The sequence below is a fragment of the Anguilla rostrata genome, chromosome 16 (assembly GCF_018555375.3).
Source record: "Anguilla rostrata isolate EN2019 chromosome 16, ASM1855537v3, whole genome shotgun sequence".
In the NCBI taxonomy this organism is placed as follows: Eukaryota; Metazoa; Chordata; class Actinopteri; order Anguilliformes; family Anguillidae; genus Anguilla; species Anguilla rostrata.
Genome location: NC_057948.1, coordinates 32,920,352 through 32,946,008, shown reverse-complemented (window position 1 = coordinate 32,946,008; position 25,657 = coordinate 32,920,352). Strand labels below are relative to the sequence as shown.

At 48.9% G+C, this 25,657-nt stretch overlaps 1 protein-coding gene across 7 annotated transcripts in view; it reads right to left on the bottom strand.

Moving 5' to 3' along the window:
* The window catches only part of LOC135242038 (protein inscuteable homolog), a 62,307-nt gene that overhangs the window by 35,871 nt on the left and 779 nt on the right, over positions 1–25,657 (bottom strand). For 3 of the 7 annotated variants that reach the window (XM_064312913.1, XM_064312914.1, XM_064312915.1), the window contains one exon: positions 2,439–2,524. In XM_064312913.1, the coding sequence (XP_064168983.1) occupies positions 2,439–2,491 (53 nt within the window). In that variant the 5' untranslated portion in view covers positions 2,492–2,524. Of the gene's footprint in view, positions 1–2,438; positions 2,525–4,511; positions 4,642–16,110; positions 16,134–23,482; positions 23,811–25,059; positions 25,114–25,657 lie in introns of those variants that run through there. The other 4 variants (XM_064312916.1, XM_064312917.1, XM_064312919.1 and 1 more) reach the window with 4 other exon arrangements.

Below are 25,657 nucleotides of genomic sequence, written 5' to 3'. Positions count from 1 at the left end.
CACAGAGACCCAGACAGTGTAGCCACTGTTTAACAGTGGCTAAAGAATATGCTGAAATGTGCATGCACGCAGAAATATTTTACCATAAATATGCTTTGTATATGTCAAGTTACACAATAAGCTGGAAACAAATGAATTTTAAAATGGTCATTTTGCCCACAAGATAAATCTTGCTTAGTTCAAGCATTCCCAAGCAAGCTGGCCTTACACTGACTAACGCACCCTTTGTTTGCAGCTCCTGTTTGAATTGGACATGGAGGGACATCTCTCCTTTAATACAGACCATGGAAAACCTCCCCTTTAATACAGGCCATAGAAAACCTCCCCTTTAATACAGACCATGGAAAACCTTCCCTTTAACACAGACCATGAAAACCTTCCCTTTAATACAGACCATGGAAAACCTCCCCTTTAATACAGAGCATGGATAACCTCCCCTTTAATACAGACCATGGAAAACCTCCCCTTTAATACAGACCATGGAAAACCTCCCCTTTAACACAGATCATGAAAACCTCCCCTTTAATACAGAGCATGGATAACCTCCCCTTTAATACAGAGCATGGATAACCTCCCCTTTAATACAGAGCATGGAAAACCTGCCCTTTAATACAGACCATGGATAACCTCCCCTTTAATACAGACCATGGATAGCCTCCCCTTTAATACAGGACATGGAAAAGGACAGTTCAGCTGCCCCCAGTCTCCCGCACACAGAGACGCACACCACATTCCAGCCACAGAGAACAATGCCATACCTCACATTTCACACGGTGAGACTCAGATCGATGACACACATCTGTCATCCACATGTTTCCAGAATCTTCCGTGAGGGCTCGCAGGTCTGCCATTGGGGGAACAGTGACCACCTCCCCTCTCCTACCCTCCCCACCTTCAACCTTTCCCCCACTCCCCCACCCACGATCCTACCCTATCCCCCTCTCCTACCCTCCCCACCTTCAACCTTTCCCCCACTCCCCCACCCACGATCCTACCCTATCCCCCTCTCCTACCCTCCCCACCATCAACCTTTCCCCCACTCTCCACCTCTGTCCTACTGTCTCTTCTGTCCTCCACAGGTTGGAGAACTGAAAGGTTGGAGGCCCAATAAGGCTAATATTGCACATACAGATCATTTCAGACCATTGACGCTAATGTTACACTTACAGAGCATTTCAGTCTACGGAAGGCTAATATGACACATACAGACCATTTCAGCCTAGCGAAGGCTAATATTACGCATACAGACCATTTCAGCCTAGCGAAGGCTAATATTACACATACAGTACAGGACATTTCAGCCTATTGAAGGACGGTAACTTTAGTACATTTCTATTATTGTTCACCTGACCCAGGATAGCTGCACTGTAGCTAACACACAGAGTGGTTCCCAGAATCAGGGGGGCAGAGGAGAGTTGCGGTCGATCCGCCAAGCAAAATACTTCAACATAAAAAATATGCATTAAATGGGAGAAGAGACCGTAGCCTGAAATAAATCCTGTCCAGAAATGTGCAAAAGGTGCCTAACAGATGGAATGCCTTCGCCTCTTGGCTCTCTCCGTCTCCGTCTCCCAGTTTATTTTTAGTAGTTTGCAGCGGCAGGACTACCGAACAGTAACACAGCATGCTGTCGATTTTACAGGGTTGCTAAACAGTGATAATGTCACTCATTACAGTGAAAACATCACACAACACATTCCCACAGAGATGGATATTACAGTATGTAGTGCACACTCGCACACAAATTTCTGTGTACATCTCGGAGGTGGGAAAAACAAATGCACTTTCTGATTAATTTCTGTTTTTATGCAGAGTCTATATGTATATAAACTATATCATAAAACTTGCATGCAGCTCAAGGTTAAAGAAAAAATTGGGGGCCTCATACAGTTTAGCCTAACTGCTACCCAAATCATCAAACCTCAGCCAAATTACCTCCCAAATATTCAAGGACGGCAGTCAGCACTGATCACTATTATTACCATTTTTACTAAGCTAGCCTTGAGCCAGCAAACTCCTTACAGTGCCTGGAAAGGGAGGTTATATTTCATGGTGTCCTGCAATCTGACCTACCACGGTTTAGCTAGCGCTATGCTACTGTGGAGCACTGGAGTTTACTTTAATCACCACCAGTAGCTGGGAGCCACTGGATGACAAACCTGACCACCGGCTTATTAAAATATACACAGGAGTTCGGTGGACGACGTACCTCACATCAAGGTCATAGTGCTACAAGGTTATCAGCCCGATGAATCATGACAGCAAGTCAAAGTCATAAAGGCCAGCAGTGGATTCCAGCTGTCCAATCAATCATCTTTCAGGAACACACTATGCCACCCAGAATGCATTGCGATGGCTGAGGAACGTGACCTTTGGGGAGGGCAGGGGTAAAAAACAAAACAAAAAAACAAAACAAAATGGAGGGTGTTTCTCCTTACCTCTGAGGGGAGGATGAAGCAGAGTTATGTCTGCTGTTCTGCGGCGTCGCCATTCTCTCTGCATTCACACAGCTTTACCATAGCACCTGCAATACAACACACACCCAATCAGTACTGTATAAACACACAGCACCTGCAATACAACACACACCCAGTCAGCACTGTATAAACACACAGCACCTGCAATACAACACACACCCAATCAGCACTGTATAAACACACAGCACCTGCAATACAACACACACCCAATCAGCACTGTATAACACACACCTCAATCAGCACTGTATAAACACACCCAATCAGCACTGTATAAACACACACCCAATCAGCACTGTATAAACACACACCCAATCAGCACTGTATAAACACACAGCACCTGCAATACAACACACACCCAATCAGCACTGTATAAACACACAGCACCTGCAATACAACACACACCCAGTCAGCACTGTATAAACACACAGCACCTGCAATACAACACACACCCAATCAGCACTGTATAAACACACAGCACCTGCAATACAACACACACCCAATCAGCACTGTATAAACACACACCTCAATCAGCACTGTATAAACACACCCAATCAGCACTGTATAAACACACACCCAATCAGCACTGTATAAACACACACCTCAATCAGCACTGTATAAACACACAGCACCTGCAATACAACACACACCCAATCAGCACTGTATAAACACACAGCACCTGCAATACAACACACACCCAATCAGCACTGTATAAACACACACCTCAATCAGCACTGTATAAACACACCCAATCAGCACTGTATAAACACACACCCTATCAGCACTGTATAAACACACAGCACCTGCAATACAACACACACCCAATCAGCACTGTATAAACACACAGCACCTGCAATACAACACACACCCAATCAGCACTGTATAAACACACACCTCAATCAGCACTGTATAAACACACCCAATCAGCACTGTATAAACACACACCCTATCAGCACTGTATAAACACACAGCACCTGCAATACAACACACACCCAATCAGCACTGTATAAACACACAGCACCTGCAATACAACACACACCCAATCAGCACTGTATAAACACACAGCACCTGCAATACACACACACCCAATCAGCACTGTATAAACACACCCAATCACACACCAATCAGCACTGTATAAACACACACCCTATCAGCACTGTATAAACACACAGCACCTGCAATACAACACACACCCAATCAGCACTGTATAAACACACAGCACCTGCAATACAACACACACCCAATCAGCACTGTATAAACACACAGCACCTGCAATACAACACACACCCAATCAGCACTGTATAAACACACCCAATCAGCACTGTATAAACACACAGCACCTGCAATACAACACACACCCAATCAGCACTGTATAAACACACAGCACCTGCAATACAACACACACCCAATCAGCACTGTATAAACACACACCCTATCAGCACTGTATAAACACACAGCACCTGCAATACAACACACACCCAATCCGCACTGTATAAACACACAGCACCTGCAATACAACACACACCCAATCAGCACTGTATAAGCACACAGCACCTGCAATACAACACACACCCAATCAGCACTGTATAAACACACCCAATCAGCACTGTATAAACACACCCAATCAGCACTGTATAAACACACCCAATCAGCACTGTATAAACACACCCAATCAGCACTGTATAAACACACTCAATCAGCACTGTATAAACATAGCTTTACCATAGCACATGCAATAAAACACACACCTTATCAGCACTGTATAAACACACACCCCAATCAGCACTGTATAAACACAGCTTTACCATAGCACATGCAATAAAACAAACATCTTATCAGCATCGTATAAATACACAGCATCTCATACACACCTTATCAACACTATAAACACACAGCACTTTATATACACACAGCATCTCACACACACCTTATCAGCACAATAAACAAACAGCATTTTTCACATACCGACATACCTCCTGTATGCATGTTCAGCCTTCAGACACAATTTCTGTCTTTATGTGTAGACTCAGAGCTTACCTCTTTAGTCAGTCCCACAGTTTGCCATTCATATAGTCCTATATCCTGACAAATGGTCAAGTACACTCGTGGAGTTTATGAAGTTAAATGTCCGGACTGCTGAGTGGGTCGGTGCATACTAGTAGTACTGCCCCCCCTCAAGCCAGCAGGACCAGATGTTTGCTTATCAGCCTGGCCCAGGGCATTGGTCTGGGCTGCGGCACAGAGGGGGGCTGTGTCAGAGTGCGGGGGAAGGCACTTCAGCCTAGTCCATGAATGTATGATCTGAGTTAGCCCTGCAAGGCTAGAACATAAATTTAAATCCAGCTGGGGCTCCAGTGGGAGGGCTCTCGGTCGTGGCTGTCTTAGCCATCATAGGTTATACACGGGTGGCCTGTGGGTTGTGTAGTATCTGGATGGAGCTTCTATCCAAGTGTTTATTCTAGGTTTTTTGACACAAAGACTACATTTACTCAGCGTGTTGACAATCTTTTTAGTGTCTAACCGTGTCTTTTCTGTTTCTTTTTCCCAGGCTGGGAACAGACTGCTCCAGCCCCTGTTTCCTCGCCCTGAGTTCACCCTGTCACTCGCTCCATGGTCATGGACTGCCGTAGCCCTGTTCTTCCCCTGCTTCATGCCCATGCCTTGATGCAGCCTGGAGCTCCAGATATATCACCTAGCCTGGCTAAACTCCACTATACTGAACTATAGGACTTCTACTACTCCAGTTTGTTTATCTCAACTGTAATCCGTTCGATGCATTTTATTACAGTACATTTCTGTTACATCCATTCTTCCGCCACTTTACACCAGGCTGGCCAGCAGAGGATAGGCTCCCTCTCTGTAGCTGGGTTCCTACCAAGATTTCTTCCCATCAGGGAGTTTTTTTCTCACCTCCGTTTGAAGGTTTTTCTCCCCACTGGGAGTTTTAAAATTTTATTTTTTTTTAACTCATGTGCTTGCTTGTTTTTTTGCTCTTCTCTGCCACTCTGTAAAGCATCTTTGCGACAGTTTTCTCTAAAAAGCGCTACACAAATAAAATGTAATTGATTTGATCTACAACACATATCGTACGTACACACACACGCTTTGAACATCTACATTCCATCATCCTCCTTCAGAAATTAATAATCCAAAAAGGCTGAGTATGCGCAACAAAGGATCTACTAGTAATAACTCTTGTTGGTCTGCAGATTCTCGCATTATTTATTTATTTCACCAGTAATTCAGTTATCAATAAACACGTTCTTAAACAGCTGCATCAAGTGTGTCCAGTAAGCCAGTGCAATAACCATGTTTCTCATCCTCTAATTAATTGGCTGGCTGCCATCGCGCGACTACACACTTCACGAAACAAAAGGTGTGACGCTCTGAAGTGCTCACACCTATATTCAGCGTTCTTTATTGACGGAATTCCATTTAGAGTATTCCGTTTTCGGATCTCGGAGGCAGAATTCTGAGAGGCGACGCACTCAGATCCATTTAGCTAATCACGTCCGGCCCGAGAGAGAAATTACGAGACCGCCAGCGACTGTGAAACCCGTTCAATTAGCGAGCCCAGCAGAGACACCTTCCCCGCAGCCTGGTGGAGTGGTGACGCGACTTCACGCGTCCGATAGTCGCATTTTATTAAAAGATGCTTTGAAAGCCTTGGGAAAACTGTGTTGGGGGGGGGGGGGGTGACGTATCTATAGAGGATATTGATTTTCTGCTGTGAGCCCCTTCAGGGATCGCACGAGGCCTCAGAACCGCGGCGGAGGTAAGCGCTAGTTTGTGTCGTCGTTCGGATCAGAATGGGATGGGTAAGCAGTACTCCCTCTACGTCTCACTCCCCCCTCAACCTCACCCTCACCCCCCCAACCCCCCCCACGCTCTACGATCAGCTCCACAAACCCTACCGTCATTACTTCTCTTCAGCGTGATAGATCGACGCCCACACCCCTCCTTTTGCGTCGGTCTCAGGCTCTTGTCATTTTATAATTGGCCGGCGGGTGCACGGCGGGGAGGGGGGGGGGTTAGCGGGGGGGTGGGGGGGGGGGGGGTTAGCGAGGCAGAACCCCGTGTGGGAGGCCTGCTGACCTGCGCTGGAATCCCGCTGGTGGGCTAACCGCTGGACTCGGAGCGCGAAAGCCCAAAGCTGTAGGGAAGCCCACGTGCTCGGCAATATGAAATCCCTCTTCTCAGAGCACAGATGCTGTGTCATAAACAGTTATAAACACAAGACAACCCATGCAGAAATCTGTGCACTTCCCCCCCGATTACCAGTGCAGCCAATAGCTGTCAATGCTCCAAGTGGGCAGTTTATAGTAAAAGCCAAAAGCCCATTTATCTCTTGAAAGAAATATCTTATACTAAGGAATAGATGACTTTTTATTAAAAATGTATCACTCAATATGTCTTGTATGAGCGGTCAGTGATATTACTCTTAAGTACATACTGCATTGGTATTTCTTAATTGCACAGTGGCATTTGTTGCATTAACTTAACTTGTATTAGTGATGTTGCGTCTACGCTAGGCCGGTCTTGGGGATGACATCACCCGGATCTGGCTCGTATATAAATCAGGTAAATGCACTTATGTTCCCTTACGCTGTTAAGTGGGGCCCTGGGTAAGAGCACGGGCCAAATGAAGGCAGTGTAATGTATTTAAACCCGAGCTGAACGCACAGGAGGGGCCTCGCTGCAGAACGCTGTAATCAGTGATGGAACACATTAAGCACAGGACGTGAAACTGGCGGAATCGCGGGCACGAGGCAAACCCTTCCCGTCTGAACGACACCTCCCGGAATTATCATATTAATTGAGGTGAGAAGTCTAATGTGCCCAATCAGGCAATTGAGTAATAACAATCACGGCAGGTGATTAAGTCAAGTGCTACCCAGCTCCAGACTTCAAACGATCTACGTTCCCCGCCAAGAACATCCAACGCAATCAATTTGAAGCGATACCCATCGAAATATTTTTTCCGAACTCTTCGGGATTACAGAATCACCCCCAAAAGCCTAGAAATAAGTATATTAATATTACTTATTTATCATCAGAGACAAAAAAAAACATTCATGTGATACGTTTCACAGGAATGAGCCAAAAGGCTACTTTGCACTGGCATCCCCAAAGTAGATGTTAAGGAAATACGACTTGCTCTTTGTATGTCAGAGCATTATGTACAGGATATCCCCTGGTTTTGTCTCTTTTTTTGTTGTCCTTCGCAGTTGATCGAGTCAGAAGTGTAGCGTTTCAGATTCCCTTGGGACACAGTATCCCCCCCTTCACGCCCCCCCCACCCCCGGCACCCCCCGGCATGCGCCCTCGCCGTGGAGAATGCGGACAGTGTTTGAGGCGCGGACAAAAAGACGTTTGTTCGACTCGTGTCACATGCCGGGTAGAATAACAGCCGCTTATGATGCTATGTGAAGTTGCCATGGACGACGGGCTTCAGTTCAAAAGTAGCGTGTGCGGTTTCCGCGGCGAATGAGCCGCGACCGTATCCGGGCGACTGGCGGTAGTTGTGGGGTGGACATGAACGTTTTAACATTTAGCCATCGAGCTGCTAAATCTTAGGGGTGGACATGTACATTTAACATTTAGCCACCGAACAATTTACATGCTTCAATATCCTGTTTATTTTTAACCCAAAGTACAGTTATACAACTGGATATTCGCTCAAGCGAGTTCAGGTTCGGTACCTTCCTCAGGGCACAGCACTCGCCTACCTGGGAATCGAACCTGCAACCTCTCTGTAGTAAGTCGAGATTACGCTACACTGACCCCAGAGGTGAGCGGTGTGAGTGTGCACTGGAAGCTCTCTCTCCATTCTGATGCGATGCTGCCCTTCACATTTTTCCCACATTATGGAATGTCTGGAATGGCCCAGTTCGGAATACCGAGCTCATCTCGTAACTCTCTCGTCAATTTTTGGAAAGCGCTCTCCTCCGTTTACTCCATCACTGCTTCTCACCCTGCAGTCCACCAGTCCAGCACTCACACACACTGAGTTTGGGGAGGGGGGCGGGGGGGGGGGGGGAGGGGAAGGGGCAGGCTTTAGGATGGGTTCAGTGATGAGTCGTAGACATCCTGCCAAATTGAAACATTCCCTCCCAAAGCAATGCTAGGACCGACTGCGTGGCCGCCATGTACTGTCACAGGTAGAGTCCACATTAACACCACACACTGTGGGGCCCTGCCATTCTGACACCTGTACCGCACATCGGCCTGTCCGTCAAAGCCACGTCCAAAAGGCTGACCGCAATGCGCAGCCTTACACATCTGAAGCAAAAGCAAAATCCGCCCCAAACACCGGTGAAACTCCAGCAACAAACATCAGCCTAGAACGTTCCGCTCAGGCTACCAGTGGTACCATAGATATCCTGTAAACGTGGGAATGCACACCGTGGCAACGGCTCAGCCCAGTTCCACTACATTACATTTCTAGCACCTGGTAGACACTCTAATCCAGAGCCATTTACATAGCAGAAGCAAGGCTACAAAGCACAAAAATAAATAAATAAATATTTTTATTATTTCAGTTAAAATCTAAAATCTTTAAAAACAACTACTTCACACATCACAGTTTATGATGAGTGAGAATGCCTTCCAAAATGTAACCTCACAAGTACGATAGGGCTTGTGGATGTTAGCCAGCGTTAGTAAGTGTACCGTATAAACTTAATGCTAGCGTGTGTGCTAATGGAGGGAATTACAACTTTGATGGAAAGCAGCTAAAACAGAAAAGGTTCGCCACATGCCACAGATGGAGCTGGAACAGCTGAGGTTCAGGAGAGGGAACCACGCCTCAAACAACCCCTTGGCCTGGACTGCATTTATATAGCGCTTTTTATCCAAAGCGCTTCACAATTGATGCCTCTCATTCGCCAGAGCAGTTAGGGGTTAGGGGTTAGGTGTCTTGCTCAAGGACACTTCGACACGCCCAGGGCGGGGTTTGAACCGGCAACCCTCCGACTGCCAGACAATCGTTCTTACCTCCTGAGCTATGTCGCCCCGTTCCGCTTATACCCAAAAAGAACCCTTCCTGCCCCCTGCACCGGTTTGTTCTCTTGTTTTAAGTGCCCCACACTCTCGCCCCTCTCTCTCTCTGTATCTCTCTGTTTTTCTCTGTCTCTCCCTCCCCCTCTCTTTCTACTACAGGGTCCAGTGGGGGGGGGGGGGGGGGTTCCATCAGTCTGATGGCTCTGGTGAGTCATTCGCCAAAGTCTTCCCCAATCAAAATCAAATCAAATAAAAATGTATTTATACAGCACACTTCACAAACAATCGCCACGATACGCTTCACAGACAACCCTGGCCTAAACCCCGACAGGAGCAAGCCTAAGGCAACAGTGGCAGGGCAAAACTCCCTGATAACGGATAGGAAGAAATCTCAGAAGGAACCAAAGAGGGGAACCCATCCTCCTCTGGTCAGCACACTGCAGACTAGTCGCCCAAACTACTATTTATCGCTTTAAATCGTGGACGCCTGCTCAGTAAACATTCCTTTTGCATTCATTTGATGGTGCAGTCCTTTGCTCAAAAAGCACAGGTAAAAACTGCCTGTGCACCGGCTGCACAGGCCCAGGCCTCAGCCTCTCAGCACTGCTGTGCATAACAGTTCCCCAGTTCCCTCTCCTTTGTGTCAATATGCTCAGTTCTTATTTTAGTGCACATTATTATTATGAACATATACTTTCCAGAGAAAAGGCCAAAGATTTCACTGTCTGAGGTCTCTGGCAGAGCCCTGAAATAGAAAGAATAATAAATGTTTTTTTTTTATTTTTTATTTTTAAAAGGGGGTTTTAAAGACACTTTACTGCGTCGTGCGGGAAGATGAGAACATGTAGTTCTGTTTTCCGTCTCTGTGGCTAGAAGCAGGAATGGGGACCAGAGCCCGAAGCACACAAAAAAAACACAGCAGAGCCAAGGGAAAGAAAGGCATTGACAAAAGTAACTTAACACAGCGTTCAGCTCAAACTCACCCTGCTTTACCGCAGCGTTCAGCTCAAACTCACCCTGCTTTACCAGAGTTCAGCTCAAACTCACCCTCCTTTCACCACAGTGTTCAGCTCAAACTCACCCTGCTTCACCAGAGTTCAGCTCAAACTCACCCTGCTTTACCACAGCGTTCAGCTCAGACTCACCCTGCTTTACCACAGCGTCCAGCTCAAACACACCCTGCTTTACCACAGTGTTCAGCTCAAACTCACCCTCCTTTCACCACAGTGTTCAGCTCAAACTCACCCTGCTTTACCACAGCGTCCAGCTCAAACACACCCTGCTTTACCACAGTGTTCAGCTCAAACTCACCCTGCTTTACCACAGTGTTCAGCTCAAACTCACCCTGCTTCACCAGAGTTCAGCTCAAACTCACTCTCCGTTCACCAGTGTTGAGCTCAAATTCACCCTCCTTTCACCACAGAGTTCAGCTCAAACTCACCCTCCTTTCACCACAGTGTTGAGCTCAAACTCACCCTGCTTTACCAGTGTTCAGCCCAAACTTCTCCTGCTTTACCACAGCGTTCAGCTCAAACTCACCCTGCTTTACCACAGCGTTCAGCTCAAACTCACCCTGCTTTACCACAGCGTCCAGCTCAAACTCACCCTGCTTCACCAGAGTTCAGCTCAAACTCACCCTCCGTTCACCAGTGTTGAGCTCAAATTCACCCTCCTTTCACCACAGCTGCTTCCAGCTCAAACTCACCCTGCTTTACCACAGGTTCAGCTCAAACTCACCCTGCTTTACCACAGCGTTCAGCTCAAACTCACCCTGCTTTACCACAGCGTTCAGCTCAAACTCACCCTGCTTTACCACAGCGTTCAGCTCAAACTCACCCTGCTTTACCAGTGTTCAGCTCAAACTCACCCTGCTTTACCACAGCGTTCAGCTCAAACTCACCCTGCTTTACCACAGTGTTCAGCTCAAACTCACCCTGCTTTACCACAGTGTTCAGCTCAAACTCACCCTGCTTTACCACAGCGTTCAGCTCAAACTCACCCTGCTTTACCACAGTGTTCAGCTCAAACTCACCCTGCTTTACCACAGCGTTCAGCTCAAACTCACCCTGCTTTACCACAGCGTTCAGCTCAAACTCACCCTGCTTTACCACAGCGTTCAGCTCAAACTCACCCTGCTTTACCACAGCGTTCAGCTCAAACTCACCCTGCTTTACCACAGTGTTCAGCTCAAACTCACCCTGCTTTACCACAGCGTTCAGCTCAAACTCACCCTGCTTTACCAGTGTTCAGCTCAAACTCACCCTGCTTTACCGAGAAGGCTTCAGGCTTATGATCAATGATAACAGTAACATGGTAATGACATCAATAATGTCTGGCATACATGTTCCTCTATGATCACCTTCATTGATTAATCTCCACCATGGTGCTGGTGTAGTGCTATATACTGAATCCGTAATGTCAGTGTAAATTTTGGTGGAGGGGTGGGGGGTGGTGCCTGGGGGGGGTGGAGTCACAGCACAGAAATGGGCGTGGCAGCATGCGAGGGGAACGTGTGTGGAAACCGAGCTCCGCCCCCATCCTCGCCCCAGCCCCCACACCCATGCCCACTCAGCATAGGCGCCTCAACGTGGCCACTGCCGTCAAGGAGACCAGCGGTCAGTCAGTCGGTGGCCAGTGCTTCCAGACGTCAGCGCTGCCTAGTGTGGGCGTTCAGATGCTTGTCTTGGCAGAAATCTCATCGGCATAGACAAGGCGTGGGTCAAGACCAAAAGCCAAGTCTGAGAACAATCGCTGGGTCATGACAACGGTAATGATGTAGTACACAGGAAAAGGGACAGGTCGCTTTAAAAAGCTCATTCATTCTAATTATTTACGATACATGCAGCCAATTGGAATTCGTCTACATTTATCATTTCTCTAAAATTAGCTCTGCGCCAAAGGAGTGGCACAAGATATGTAATTCCTTAAACATTTTAAAACTAAAACGTAATTAAAATAGCCTGCTCGATTTGAGCAGAACGAATCCCAGTAAAAATGGAGGAATGTGTACGTCCAGTCTCAGATCTCACAGTGACCCCCCAAAGGTCGTGATCTCTAATGCCATTAATCAAAACAGGCAACTTGTTTAACCCAGGAGTTACTGAGTCTTACAGCAGCAGCGTAAATAACTTGCGCACTGCCAGAAAGCCACACGTTTCTACAATAACTTTGTGTTGATTTGGGGTTTGTTTGATTAGTCTATCCCCGCAAGAATGAAAACAGAAAATGCTTTTTTTTTCTCTCCCAGTCTTTGTTGCGCTAACAAAGGCCTAAAATCCATACAAGCTGTTGGTCAGCGTAGACAAGTCTACAGACACGATAATGACGGACGTGCGGGAAACGCTGTGCCACGCGGAAGAGGCTTCGGTGCCAGAGACGACCGAGAAGCCATCACGCTACCAAGTCCACAGGACAAACAGGAAGACGGGTTTATATAAAGCGGCATAAGAAAACAAAGCTTAAATATCTCAAACTCAACTGCAATTACTACCGCAGAAAAAAATCCAGCAGATAAGCACATCTACCCACAATTCCATCTTTCTCCAGACCGCAGCGGCTAGATTTATGTCTATATTAGGGGGGGGATTTGATGGGTTGATATATTTATTTATTGAGTCACCATTTGGCCCGAGTGCTCGGTGATAGGGGGGGTGTTGCTAATGGCAGGGCTGTGTTTTTTGGGACTCACGGTTTGTTTTCTTCCAAAGGAGGGAGAGAGAGAGCGCAGTGCGGACTGCTACAGATCAGCCAATCAGTGGGGCGCTAAAGAAAGGAGTCAAATCATAGCGGCCATTTTCCCCATTAGCGCCATTTCCGCGAAAGGCACTTCACTTAATCCCAGCATCAAAAGCACTAATTCCAGTTAAACTAATGAAATAATGTGAAACTGGCAACAATTGCAATGTGTACACATTATCCCAGGTATTAAGTACCGATTATAAGCCGCAGTGTTAGGCGTCGCCGTGACAACGCTTTTGAAAAGTCGCAGGAGGAGCCGCGATGCTTGAAACGACTGGCGCGCGACTGAATGACAGTTGGCACTCCCTCACTGCTCGAATTCCACAGCAGCCCCGCCCAGCGCACAGCCTGAAGCCACGTCGTCACGGTAATGACTGAAAGGCAAAGCAGAGACCCCCCCCCCCCCGTCACCGGAGAGAGAGAGAGAGGCAGAGAGACAGACAGAAGTGGCAGTTTTTAACCGAAAAAGCAAAGACAGCCTGCACTGTGTGGAGCAGTGTTCCCTCTCTCCCACACACACACACACACACACAGGCACAGAAATATTTTTTTCCAAATTAAGTTTGGGGGGAAACAAACAAAAAAAAAAGTCCATCAGCTCCCAACGAGAAGCCGCAAACCTCACACGGCTCTTTAAACCATCAGCGGTAATTGGGGGCCGTATCGATCCTGCTCCTCCTCCTGTCCTGCAGAGACGGGCTACATGAGGAGAACGCGTGGGGAGCGGGAGTATTTAACGCGGCGGGAAGGCCGCGCCCGACAGAGAAGCGTTAGCGCTCGCCGCGGGGGGTGATATTCGGGAGGTTGTGACACTGTCGCCGGGCTGGTGGCGGGATGCCCTGCCGCCCGGGAGAGAGAGAGGGGAGAGAGGAGAGAGGGATGAGGAGGGAGAGGGAGGGAGAGGGGAGAGGGAGAGGAGTGTGAAGAGGGAGAAAGAGAGGAGGAGAGGAGGGAGAGAGGAGAGGAGAGGGAAGGAGAGGAAGAAGGGAGGAGAGAAGGAGAGGAGAGGAAGGGGAGAAGAAGGGGAAGGGAGAGGAGAGGAGGAGAAAAGAAGGGAAGTGTGAGACAGAGAGGAAGGATGAGGGGGGAAGAGGGAGAGAGAGGGAGGACAGAGAGAGAGAGGGAGGAGAGAGAGGCAAACGAATCACTTGTATCAGAGCAGAGGGGTTAATTACGAAACTCCCTTACACACACATCCATATATTTATGTGAAATAAGGACAGTGTCTGATAATAAGAGAAATAGAAAAGTGTAAATGAAAACTGGTCACAATACAGTGTGTATATAAGCATATTACACAAACAATGATTACAGGGAATGATATAGAAAGGAATGGTATACGGGTGAATGCCATTTAATGTAAGTGAATACGCTTATAATGTAAGTGAACGGCATATACCTATATGTCAATGCTGGGTAAGATAGCTTGGCTAAAGGGGGGAGGGAGAGAAAATCTTTTTTGTGGTTATGGAGAGAAGGGAGAGAGAGAGAGAAAGACAGTGAAAAACAGATGAGTGATGTGGAAACTCAGAAGGCAGAAGGGAGGAGATGGAGATGAGGGGAAGATGCAGATATTCGGCAGGTGAGCGTTGGGTAAGGGGGGAGCGGTGGGGGCACAGCGAGTTTGGTCCATTAGGAGAGGGTGAGAACTGTCATTGCATTTCTCTCTGAGGACGAATAGCTAAGTGCACACTGCCACTGTCATAGTTATGAAAATGCCTGATGGATAGCATTATTCTCACCATTTCGCCATTATTCCTGCTTTCTCTCCCCCCCCTTCCCCCCTTTCTAGCTCTCTCCTTCACAGCATGTCTTGCAGTCCCCTCTCTCTCTCATCACCCTTCTCTCTCTCCTTCACCTCCCTCCCTCTCTCTCAGTGATTATATTCTCTATCAGTGCCGTGTCTAACGCAGAGCCGCTGTACCAGTCTCCGTCATGCCGGTTCAAAGCCAGAATCCTCAGAGCTATGCCTCACCTCGGCTCCCAACACCGGGAGAGGCACCAGGAGAGGCACGGCCTGCTCACATTCACATCTACAGCGTAATGAAGCTGCACACTGCACCGGCTCTACTGCAGGAGCTCTCTCTCTCTCTGCTGTATATAATAACTCCTAATAACTAATCCCATGCCCTACCTGTCCCGTGTACCCGCCCAAAAAGGTGATGTGACAGCGTGCGGTTCGCCCCGCCTAAATGAAAGGGCTGTCTCTCTCTCTCGACCGCACGCGCGCGTGTGTGTGTAAGTGCCGCAGACGGAAGGGCGCGCCGACGGTAAAGAGCCCCGGCTCATTGGCCCAGACCGTTTGGAGCGCTCCGGAAAGCTCCGCGGCAGCCCGCTTCTCCCCCCCCCCCAGCTCTCCTTACGGAGCGGGGCGTCAGGCAAGGGGGGGGGGGGAGACCGTGACACGGGAGCTGTCAATCAACGCAGAACGCTAATGATGCGAGCAACGTGATGTCACAGAGCCAGGATGTGCTCCTAGCCCTCCTGTCTGTCTGTGGCTCCCCCAGGAAAGACGCAGGGCACATCCACTTAACCCCCTCATACAACCCCCTCATACAATTCCCCTCCCCCCCCCAAACCCACTGCCTGGCAGCAGACAGCCTCCAAACCCACTGCTTCCCGTCAGGCCCACAAACACACCAGTATAACTTTTTAAAACTATTATTTACCTGCTGTGGTCTACAGACAGAAAGACATCGAAAATACACTCTCCCAGGTGTTACCATGGACACTGCTAAAAAGCCTCCGTCCATTTTCAGCGTAAAAATCACCACAAACCTGCCGAAACTAATAAAACCCGCTTTTTCCTCTCGCAAAGCAAAGCAGCAAAAAGCCATTATGCGGACATCAAAGGCCCCCTAAAATGGCACGGAGCCGCACGTAAGAGTCATCGTACCTCCAGATGGGCAGCTGGCAGAGGGGAAAGAAACGCTCGGGCTTCATCCAGACACCGCGCTGCTCAAAGTCATCCTTTTCAAGTCCAGAAAGGAGAAGGCGGCGGCGGCGGCGGCCTGAACGAAAGACCGAAGACTGAAGCCTGGACACGGCTGGGCAGCCCCGGCGTTCAGAGGTAAGCCTGACTGGAGCGGAGAGGAGAGGAGCGGAGGTAAGGTGATCCTGGTCCTACCTGGTCGCACCTGACACTGCTTCCCCCAGAGAAAGGCTGGGCAGAGGCAGAAGCAGAAGCACGCAGGTGCTGCTGAATAATGAATAGGTGGAAAGAGAATCCAGGTGAGCCGGCCTTATCCACACCTGCAGGCTTTACTCCAGCCCTGGGGGGGAAGGGGGGGGGGAGCACTGTGGACTGAAGCTACTCTGTGAGCTTTTGATGGAAGCACATCCTTAAATCATATTTTAAAAAATTTTAAAGTCCCATGATGAACTTTGGATGCTCTGGAGGGACTATTTTAACAAGGATGGAGTGAGGGACACGCTCTCTTTTCAATATTTTCTTAGGACATAAGTAATGTTTCATTCATGGTTGGGTGCTTTTACAAGCCTCCTAGCTGTCTTCAAACAGGCACACACACACACACACACTCACGCACATGAACTACACACACACGCGCACATACACACATGCACATGAACTACACACACACACGCACATACACACACGCGCACACACACACGCGCGCACATGAACTGCACACATACGCGCACATACACACACACTCACTCACACACACACGCACATGAACTACACACACACACACACACACACACACACTCACGCACATGAACTACACACACACACTCACACACACACGCACATGAACTACACACACACACGCATACACACATACGCACATGAACTACACACACACACACACACACACACACGCACACAAACACGCACACACACACACACACACGCACATGAACTACACACACACACGCGCAAATACACACACACACACACACAGGCACACGCGCACATACACACATGCACATAAACTACACACACACGCGCACATACACACACGCACATAGACACACACGCACACACACGCGCACATACACACACGCACATAAACTACACACACACACGCACATACACACACGCGCACATGAACTGCACACATACGCGCACATACACACACGCACATAGACACACACGCAGACACACGCACATGAACTACACACACACGCACGCACACACACGCGCGCACATACACACACGCACATGAACTGCACACACACACGCACACACTCGCACTCTCACACATGCACATACACATACACATGCAAACAAACACGCACGCGCACGCGCACGCGCACGCACACGCACCTGGTTTTTTTTGGGGGGGGGATGTGTGTACCCTTCAGTTTTTCTCTTAAATGCCCAGCACTTTCGCTGGCGGTGTTTTTCTTTCCTTATCGCCCCCATCGGGGGGATACCTCGCGTAACGAAAACACCTGTGGAATTTCGCCCCCCGTTTGAAGCGGGGGCTGAGTTTTTTGGCAGGGCGTGAGGTCTGGGAGACTGGGTGTGAAATCCAGGGCACCCCCCAAACCCCAAACACCCACCCCCCACCCCCACCCCTTTAATGCTAACCAGCTGGGGGCTCTCAGCTGCACAGGATAGGCCTGACCCCCCCGCCCCCCCCATCATATGATTTATACCGCTGGAGTGCCCCCAACCCTCAAAACAAACACACACACACACACACACACACTTTCCTGTTTTGCTCCTGAGTGTGGGGCAGATATATGTATGATGCTGCAATATATGTACGTACTGCATGTACATTTATAGCACAGGCAAGCACAGTAACACAGGTAGATCCTAATGCTAACACACACACATACAAACACACACACTCACACACGATGGTGTTGTCTTAAAGGTGAATTGGCTGACTGAGGGCTCGAAGGTTTGGGCTGACTGTGTGTGTGTGGGCCCTGTGCGTGTGTATACTGTATGTGTGAATGTGCGGGTATGTGTGTGCGTGGGTGTGTGTGTGGTTGTGTGGCTGCGTGTATGTGTGTGTATGTGTGTGCGTGGGTGTGTGCGGGTGTTTATGTGTGCGTACGTGCGTACACGTGTGTATGTGTGTGCGGGTGTTTATGTGTGTGTACGTGCATACACGTGTGTGTGTGATATGCTGCAGGGTCAGGGTCAGCGCTGGTCTCCTGGAAGGGCTCAGATCTGGAAGTGAACTCCGCGGTCACAAGGCCGCGTCGTGCGAGAGCAGTAAAGCAGCAGTTAGCAGAGTGCAGAGGGGACAGCCCCACGGCCTGGGGTTCACTTCCCTGTGGAACACTACCCCAAATTAATGCTCCCATTGTGGGGGAGCACCCAGCGGAGCTTCCCCGGAACACCGTCCACAGCATTCCTGACAGAAAGGGCAAAGACTCTATAGACACGGCAGACGTCCAGCTCTGTGCTCTGAACACCGAAGGTTCTGCCGGTCCTACAGCGGGACCAAAAATAGTCCAAATCACTGCACCTTCTGAAGTTCATCAATGGCTGTGACCAAATACAACACTGTGGAAATGGCATCTTGTACAGAAATACAGCACCAGAACCTCCTCTATTTAGGAATCAGAACCTCCTGTAGTTCAGAACCAGGACCTCCTGTAGTTCAGAACCAGAACCTCCTCTAGTTAAGAATCAGAACCTCCTCTAGTTCAGAATCAGAACCTCCTGTTTTTCAGAATCAGAGAGGATGGGGGAAAACACAGGAGCTGAGTATCTGGAGAGTCTAAACAATGTGCGGTACGCTCTATCCTTTGATACGGTTTCAACGCTCCTCTCATTTCCAAAAACACCCATGCAGACACGACACATTTTACGCAGCAACTAAAAAAAAACCCGGGTCCAATACAAGACGAAAGAGCAGCAGGAAGGAGACATCAGAGGCCTTCAATTCACACTCAGCCTGGTATTGATTTACATCACCGAACCCCCCCCCCCCACACACACACTAGACGCGCTGCCATATTGGGCCAACCTACGCAAAAATGCATACCTGCCACGTCCCAATCGACCCCCAATCCTCGAAGAGCGTGTCGGGAGTCAAAGACAGGCTTGCACACCCACTGCGTTACACAGGCAAACAGCACGGAATCCCAGCATTTATGATGAAAAAATGAATTTCAGTGGAAAGGTGGTAAAATAAACTTTTATTTGAGTTTGAGATGAGACCTTTTATTTCAGATGAGACCTGCATTACACACTACAGTCTAAAGTAAAATAAACTTTAGTCCAAACAGTGAAAAAATACTAAAAAGCTTTTTCATTTAGATTAATAGGAAATCATGACTGTTAAAGAACCACATGACTTCCTCTGTTAGCCGCTGAAACATTTTTCAAAAACGAAAAATGGCGAAAACAGAAAAATTGTTCTACAGACTGAGACCAGCGATAGATCAGCAGTAGTAGTCTCTGATCTGCAGACTGAGAGCAGCGATAGATCAGCAGTAGGAGTCTTTGATCTGCAGACTGAGAGCAGCGATAGATCAGTGGCAGGAGTCTTTGTTCTGCGGACATCGAGCAGCGATAGATCAGGAGCGTCACGTCTCTCCCGCATGATCAGCAGCTGGGAGACAGCCCACATGCCCTGCAGCTGCAGCCGCTCCGGCTTCTGATCTGCGGGTTGCCGTGGCAACGTGGCCCACAACCGTGTTTTCTGACGCAGCGGACGGAATGCCTTCTTAATCGTCTCCATCGATCGCTAAAGCAGAGCTGCGGGCCGACGGAGGCCGAAGCTCAGACGCGGTGCAGCTGGGACGAGACCCGCAGGCCGCGTTCGGACAATGAATCTTTCTTCTGCTGCTAAAAGCCTTCTGAAACCGCAGCTTTGACCGTAAATAAAATCATCCCAGCCAAGTGAACAAAGAACTAGTTTAGCAGCAGACATGCCGATTTGATTTTGAACCAGTGCGAGACCCCAGCAATTCCCCACATTACACACTACAGTCTAAAGTCAGGGAAGGAAGGGAAATGAACCTGATAGTGGCGCTCATGGGGGACAAGCAGAGGCGGGGGGGGAGCTGCAGGTGGAGAGCACAGGGAAAAAAACTGCGCAGAACCGGGGCTGCTGGGTACTGACTCTCCTGGCGCTAGCATGCTAAGTACGTACTTTCCAGGAGGAAGTGCCAACTTTCTCCACGCATGAAGAGAGAAGAAAAATCACATAAAAAGAGCATAAAAAGGTACAAACCCGAGGTTATGAAAGCAAGCGCTCGCCAAAGCAGAAACCTCGCAGTTTCAGACCCCTAACCTGAAGCAGGCCCCGAGGAGGGCCTTCATTTCGGGGAACGGTGAGCTGAACTGCGCACCCTAGTTAAATCTGGGGTGGAGCCGGCCGCAAGTGGGATGGGGGAGGGGGGGGGGGCACATCGCCTCCATCGCTCAGTCACTGAGTCAGTGCTCAGGGCGGGGGCGCGGCCCAAACAGAACATAAACAACCTCCTGGAGCAACCCCCCAAATTACACCGCTCGCTGCAAGCGGGCAATTAAAGCAGCTCACCCCCAATTACACCCCCCCCCGCCCCGCCCCCCTGCTGAAACCACACAGTTAAACAGCACATCCAAGGGCAGAGGGGAGTTTGAGATGTGACACTCCCTTCTCCATGGAAGGGAGAGAAAGGAGAGAGAGAAGGAGGGGAAGAGAGAGGGAGAGAGAGAGAGAGAAGAGAGGGAGAGAGAAAAGGAGAAGGAGAGAGGGAAGGGGAGAGAGAGAGGGAGAAGGAGAAGGAGAGGAAGAGGAAGAGAGAGAGAAAGAGAAGAGAGGGAGAGAAGGAGAGAAAGACGATGAGAGGGAGAAAATGAAAGGAAGAGAAAGGGAGGGGGATACAGAGAGGGGCTGCATTAGTGGAGGACAAAGAGAGCAATGCTGATTAGCTCTCAGTGTCTCAGCACAAGCAGGTCCCAATCATCAGCATCCTCATAATTTTGGGGCGAAGCGGGGGCCCCAAAGTCCGCTCACATTAACAACGCCGCTGCACTGGAACAGCCAATCGGGCGCAGCACAGGTCTCTGCCTCGGTCTCTGCAACACAAAGGGCCTTTTCTGCAGGGCCACAAAGAGGAACTGGATCTGCGGAGTCGTTTCCGGGCTTATATGCAGCTGGGAGAAGCACTGAGCTCACAGAACTGCTCATATTCAGCTGGGAGAAGCACTGAGCTCACAGAACTGCTCATATTCAGCTGGGAGAAGCACTGAGCTCACAGAACTGCTCATATTCAGCTGGGAGAAGCACTGAGCTCACAGAACTGCTCATATTCAGCTGGGAGAGACGAGCTCGAACTGTATCGCTGGAGAACACTAGCACGAATGCTTATTCAGCTGGAAAGCACTGAGCTCACAGAACTGCCATATTCAGCTGGAGAAGCATGAGCTCACAGAACTGTCATATTCAGCTGGGAGAAGCACTGAGCTCACAGAACTGCTCATATTCAGCTGGGAGAAGCACTGAGCTCACAGAACTGCTCATATTCAGCTGGGAGGAGCACTGAGCTCACAGAACTACTCATATTCAGCTGAGAGACACTGTGAGCTAACAGAATCATTAAACCCTGCGTCTTCTCTCCTGCAGGTTGGGCGACAGATCAATGTTCACATACTCAGTGCAGGGATGGGTGTGACAGGGCGATAGGTGTGTGCTATGACTTATGTGTTCGGCAGCAAGATTTCTGGCTAGTAAGGACTGGAAATAAGTAGGACAGCCGGTGTACAGACAGATGTTTTGCCTTTTGGCCGTTTTGTTTTGTTTTGCAGGAGTCAGTAACATCACCAGGCCTGCTGCACAGGCCAGCCAGATGCCCTCCTCCCTTCAGCCACGCTCACAGTCCTCCCAACTCATGGTCTTAAGACTGCTGTTTGTCATTTCCTCCACACACACAAGCTCACACGCACATGCAAACACACACACACACACTCGCACTCTCACACATACACATACACATGCAAACAAACACACACACACACTCGCACTCTCACACACACATACACACTCACATGCAAACAAACACACATACACTCGCACGCAAACGCACACACACGCGCACACAGACTCACATGCAAACACAGACACATGCATGCACTCACTAACACAAACACACTCACACGCACCTGTGCGCATGTGCACACACACACTCACATGCAAACACACACACGCAAGCACACGTGCACACACACTCACATGCAAACACACACACACACACAAACACTCGCACACAGATATACACGCTCACACACACGTGCATACAGTCACTAACACAAACACACACACGCACGTGCACACACACACACTCGCTTGCTAAAACTCACTCACACAAACACACACGTACACACAAACTCATTCACTCACTCACGCTCACACACACACACACACTATATACACATATATGTATTTTCATTAAATAGTCATGTTCCCACTCTGGACTCTGTGGTTCTTTTGTGCCTTTTATGGACATGTTCAGTACAATAACACCACCTGGTTATTGTAACTGCGGAAAATTCGGGGTTGTACCAGCACACATCCAGAGAGGACCGGCCAACATCTGTGGCTTTGATCCCAATAAAAATCGCGAATCACATGTTCCGCACACACCGCCCTTCATCGTGAGGGGAGCCGCACTGTCACGCACACACAGTGCCAACACTAACACCAGACCAGCTTCGTTTCATCAGAAGTCCTCTGATGACCTGCACAATCAAACCATCACATTCATGAATTCATGGCAGAAATTACTTAATGGACAACGGGTCGTTCTTCCAGCTCCAAATTTGTAAATTGTATTTTTTTTTTTTCTTCTTCCATCCGTGGAAAACACACGTCAGGATTAAGCATATCACTGCATCGCACTTTACATAATAATACGTCTACCAAGCCGGCATGAAAACAGCACCACAGGTCTGAAGCCGAAATGGTTCTCTCAGAATACACACCATCTTTTTCAGGGTTCAGTACCAGAATCCCATCAGCAGTAATGACGTTAGCATTCATAAGTAGAGAAATGGAATGTGAAATACACACTTTACAAAGCCTGTGGGACCCAGACTGTGCAGGTCAGCCGCAGTAGTGCAGGTAACTCCAAGCTCCTGCACACAACAACACTCCAAACAAGTTAGTTTATCCCAGCAAGAGAATTTCAGCAGGCTGTTAGAGATCTGCACCACCATACATTGTATACTGGTGGTCCAGCGCTCAGCTCCTACACTGCAGAGACCCGCACACAAGTGCTGGAGGACTGGCTGGACGTAAACAAGCGACCCAGACAGCCCAGACAATTCAGGAATTTCTCTCAAGACTTACCAGGAAGCCCCGGCCAATCGAGTCGGCAGTCTCAGAGTTTTAGCGCTCCGACGCGTCTCATCGCAGCGCCGCCGAGAACTAGCGTAGCGTGTCGCGGCGCGGCGTGGCGTGAGTTATCTCCCCCCGCCGAACCGGACTGATTTCTTTTTAGCACACTGGAGTTTTCTTAAAGTCTAAAGCGACCTCAGGATTTTCTTTTTTTTCCCCTTTTTCTCTTTTTTCTTTCCCTCGCTTCGGAGTGAACCCCACAGCCCCTCTGTCATCCAGGCGGCGGAGGCACAGTTTCAGCCGGGCTGCGGTCCAAACAGACGCGAAACTATTCTATTTCTGTCCGCCGCGCGAGCGGCCGGCCGGGTCTGCGCGGCTCTGTGGTCCCGTGGCCGGGCGTGTAATTGCGCAGGACGACCGGTTTTTTGGCGAAACTGTAATTGCGGGCCCCGTCAGAAGAACGGGGGCTTAAAATTGCTGGCAGTGCAAAGTAAACGAGTCCCGCAAAACAACACGGACCACATAAATAAACGTGGAACTGAAATCCAGATGTGTAAAAAAAGTCAGGGGGCGGCATGGGGGGGGGGGGGGGGGGTTAAGGGGGGGGGGGGGTTAAGGGGGCACGAGGGGAGGGTGCACTTCCACTGCAAAAGTGCCGTCACAGCAAAAACCAAACCGCATTTGTGTGGCACCCAAACTGCCGTTTCCTCCCTGGTCACTGGGGGTGTGGGGGTGTGTGTGTGTGGGGGGGGGGGGGGTACGCTTTCACAAGGCAAAGGACGCAGTCTGGGGGAGGGTGTGGGGGTGATTTTATTCCTGAACCCTAAGCTCACCGCAGAAATTTTCCAGGGTCTCGTTTCACTTGAGTCTCGGCAGAAGAAGCTGAGCAGCAGGAGAGAGAAGAAAGAGAGAAAGAAAAAGAGAAAAAGAGAGAGAGAGAGGAAGAAAGAAAGCCAGCGTGTGCCGGGTGGTTTGAGTTAGAGGGAGAGGGAGAGAGAGAGAGAGAGCGCAGAACACATGACTCCACTGTGCTGCGTCCCATATGCTCGTCTGATTAATTAGTCTGCGGTGCGTTTCTTGGGGGGCTGCAAGCACCTCTCTCTCTCTCTCTCTGGTTTGAGGAGTTCTCAGCTTGGTTCTCTCTCTCTCTGGGTACAATGACATTTTTTTTTTTTTTTTAGAAACTCAAATAAGCAAATGAGCCCCAGCTGCACGTGATTAAAGCGGCTCTGCTGCTCTGCTCACTGGCGGCTCAGCTCGCTGCTGCAGCAGACACAAACTTCCCTCCACTGCTGCCGGCTCCCAGACCATACAATTATCGGAATACTGTATGGGGAGGGGAGGGGAGGGGGGAAGGGGCGGGGGGAAGGGGGTTCCTTAGCTTGTCCAAGAAAACTTTCCATTCAAATTCCAGCGTGATCCAAGACTCCAGCCATAGACTGAACTCCCAGACATAGCACAGAGCGCACTGGTGAGAGAAAAGGACTGGAAAAACAACACACAAAAAAAAAAACAACAAAAAACTTAAACGGGGTGAGAAAGGATGACTTTTTCACTGCGCCAACAAACGGAAGAGTGGTTCCACTCACAGGACGTCCCAGTTCTGAAATTCTCCAGCAAACAAGGCTGAAAATAAGCTGTCCATTCACATCGCCGTACTGGTCTCTTGGATAAAGATATGAAAAGAGAACTATAAATAAGCTACCATATTTAAAAACACTGGACCAGGTCCATGTTCACTCAAAGCCGAAATGGGCGGTGAGGGGATTTAACTCAGTGCCTACGCGACTGCATTAGTTAGTAACAAATATTATACAGTGTGTACATTTGTTTTTATTATCCATCCATCCATCCACCCCACACACACACGTTCAAAGAAATGTTTCCAGCTAAATTTGTGGATTTTCTTCTCTGACGTTTCTAGTGAATTCTGACGCGTGTTACATTGCTCAAACTATAATGACCATTCTGCAGTTCCCACTGCGTCACAGTACACCCGCCAATTAGCGTCACTGCCGCTCGAAGTTGCCGGTAATCAATTTAGTCCTATGTGCGACACACGCTGTCTGTTTACTTCTTTTTCGAATAAAAAAACAAAATAACGCCTTTGAACGTCTAAAAACTCAAATGTATTACACAACCAGTGTTTGTCAACACTAGGCTACAGTATCAGTTAGGCTACTCACA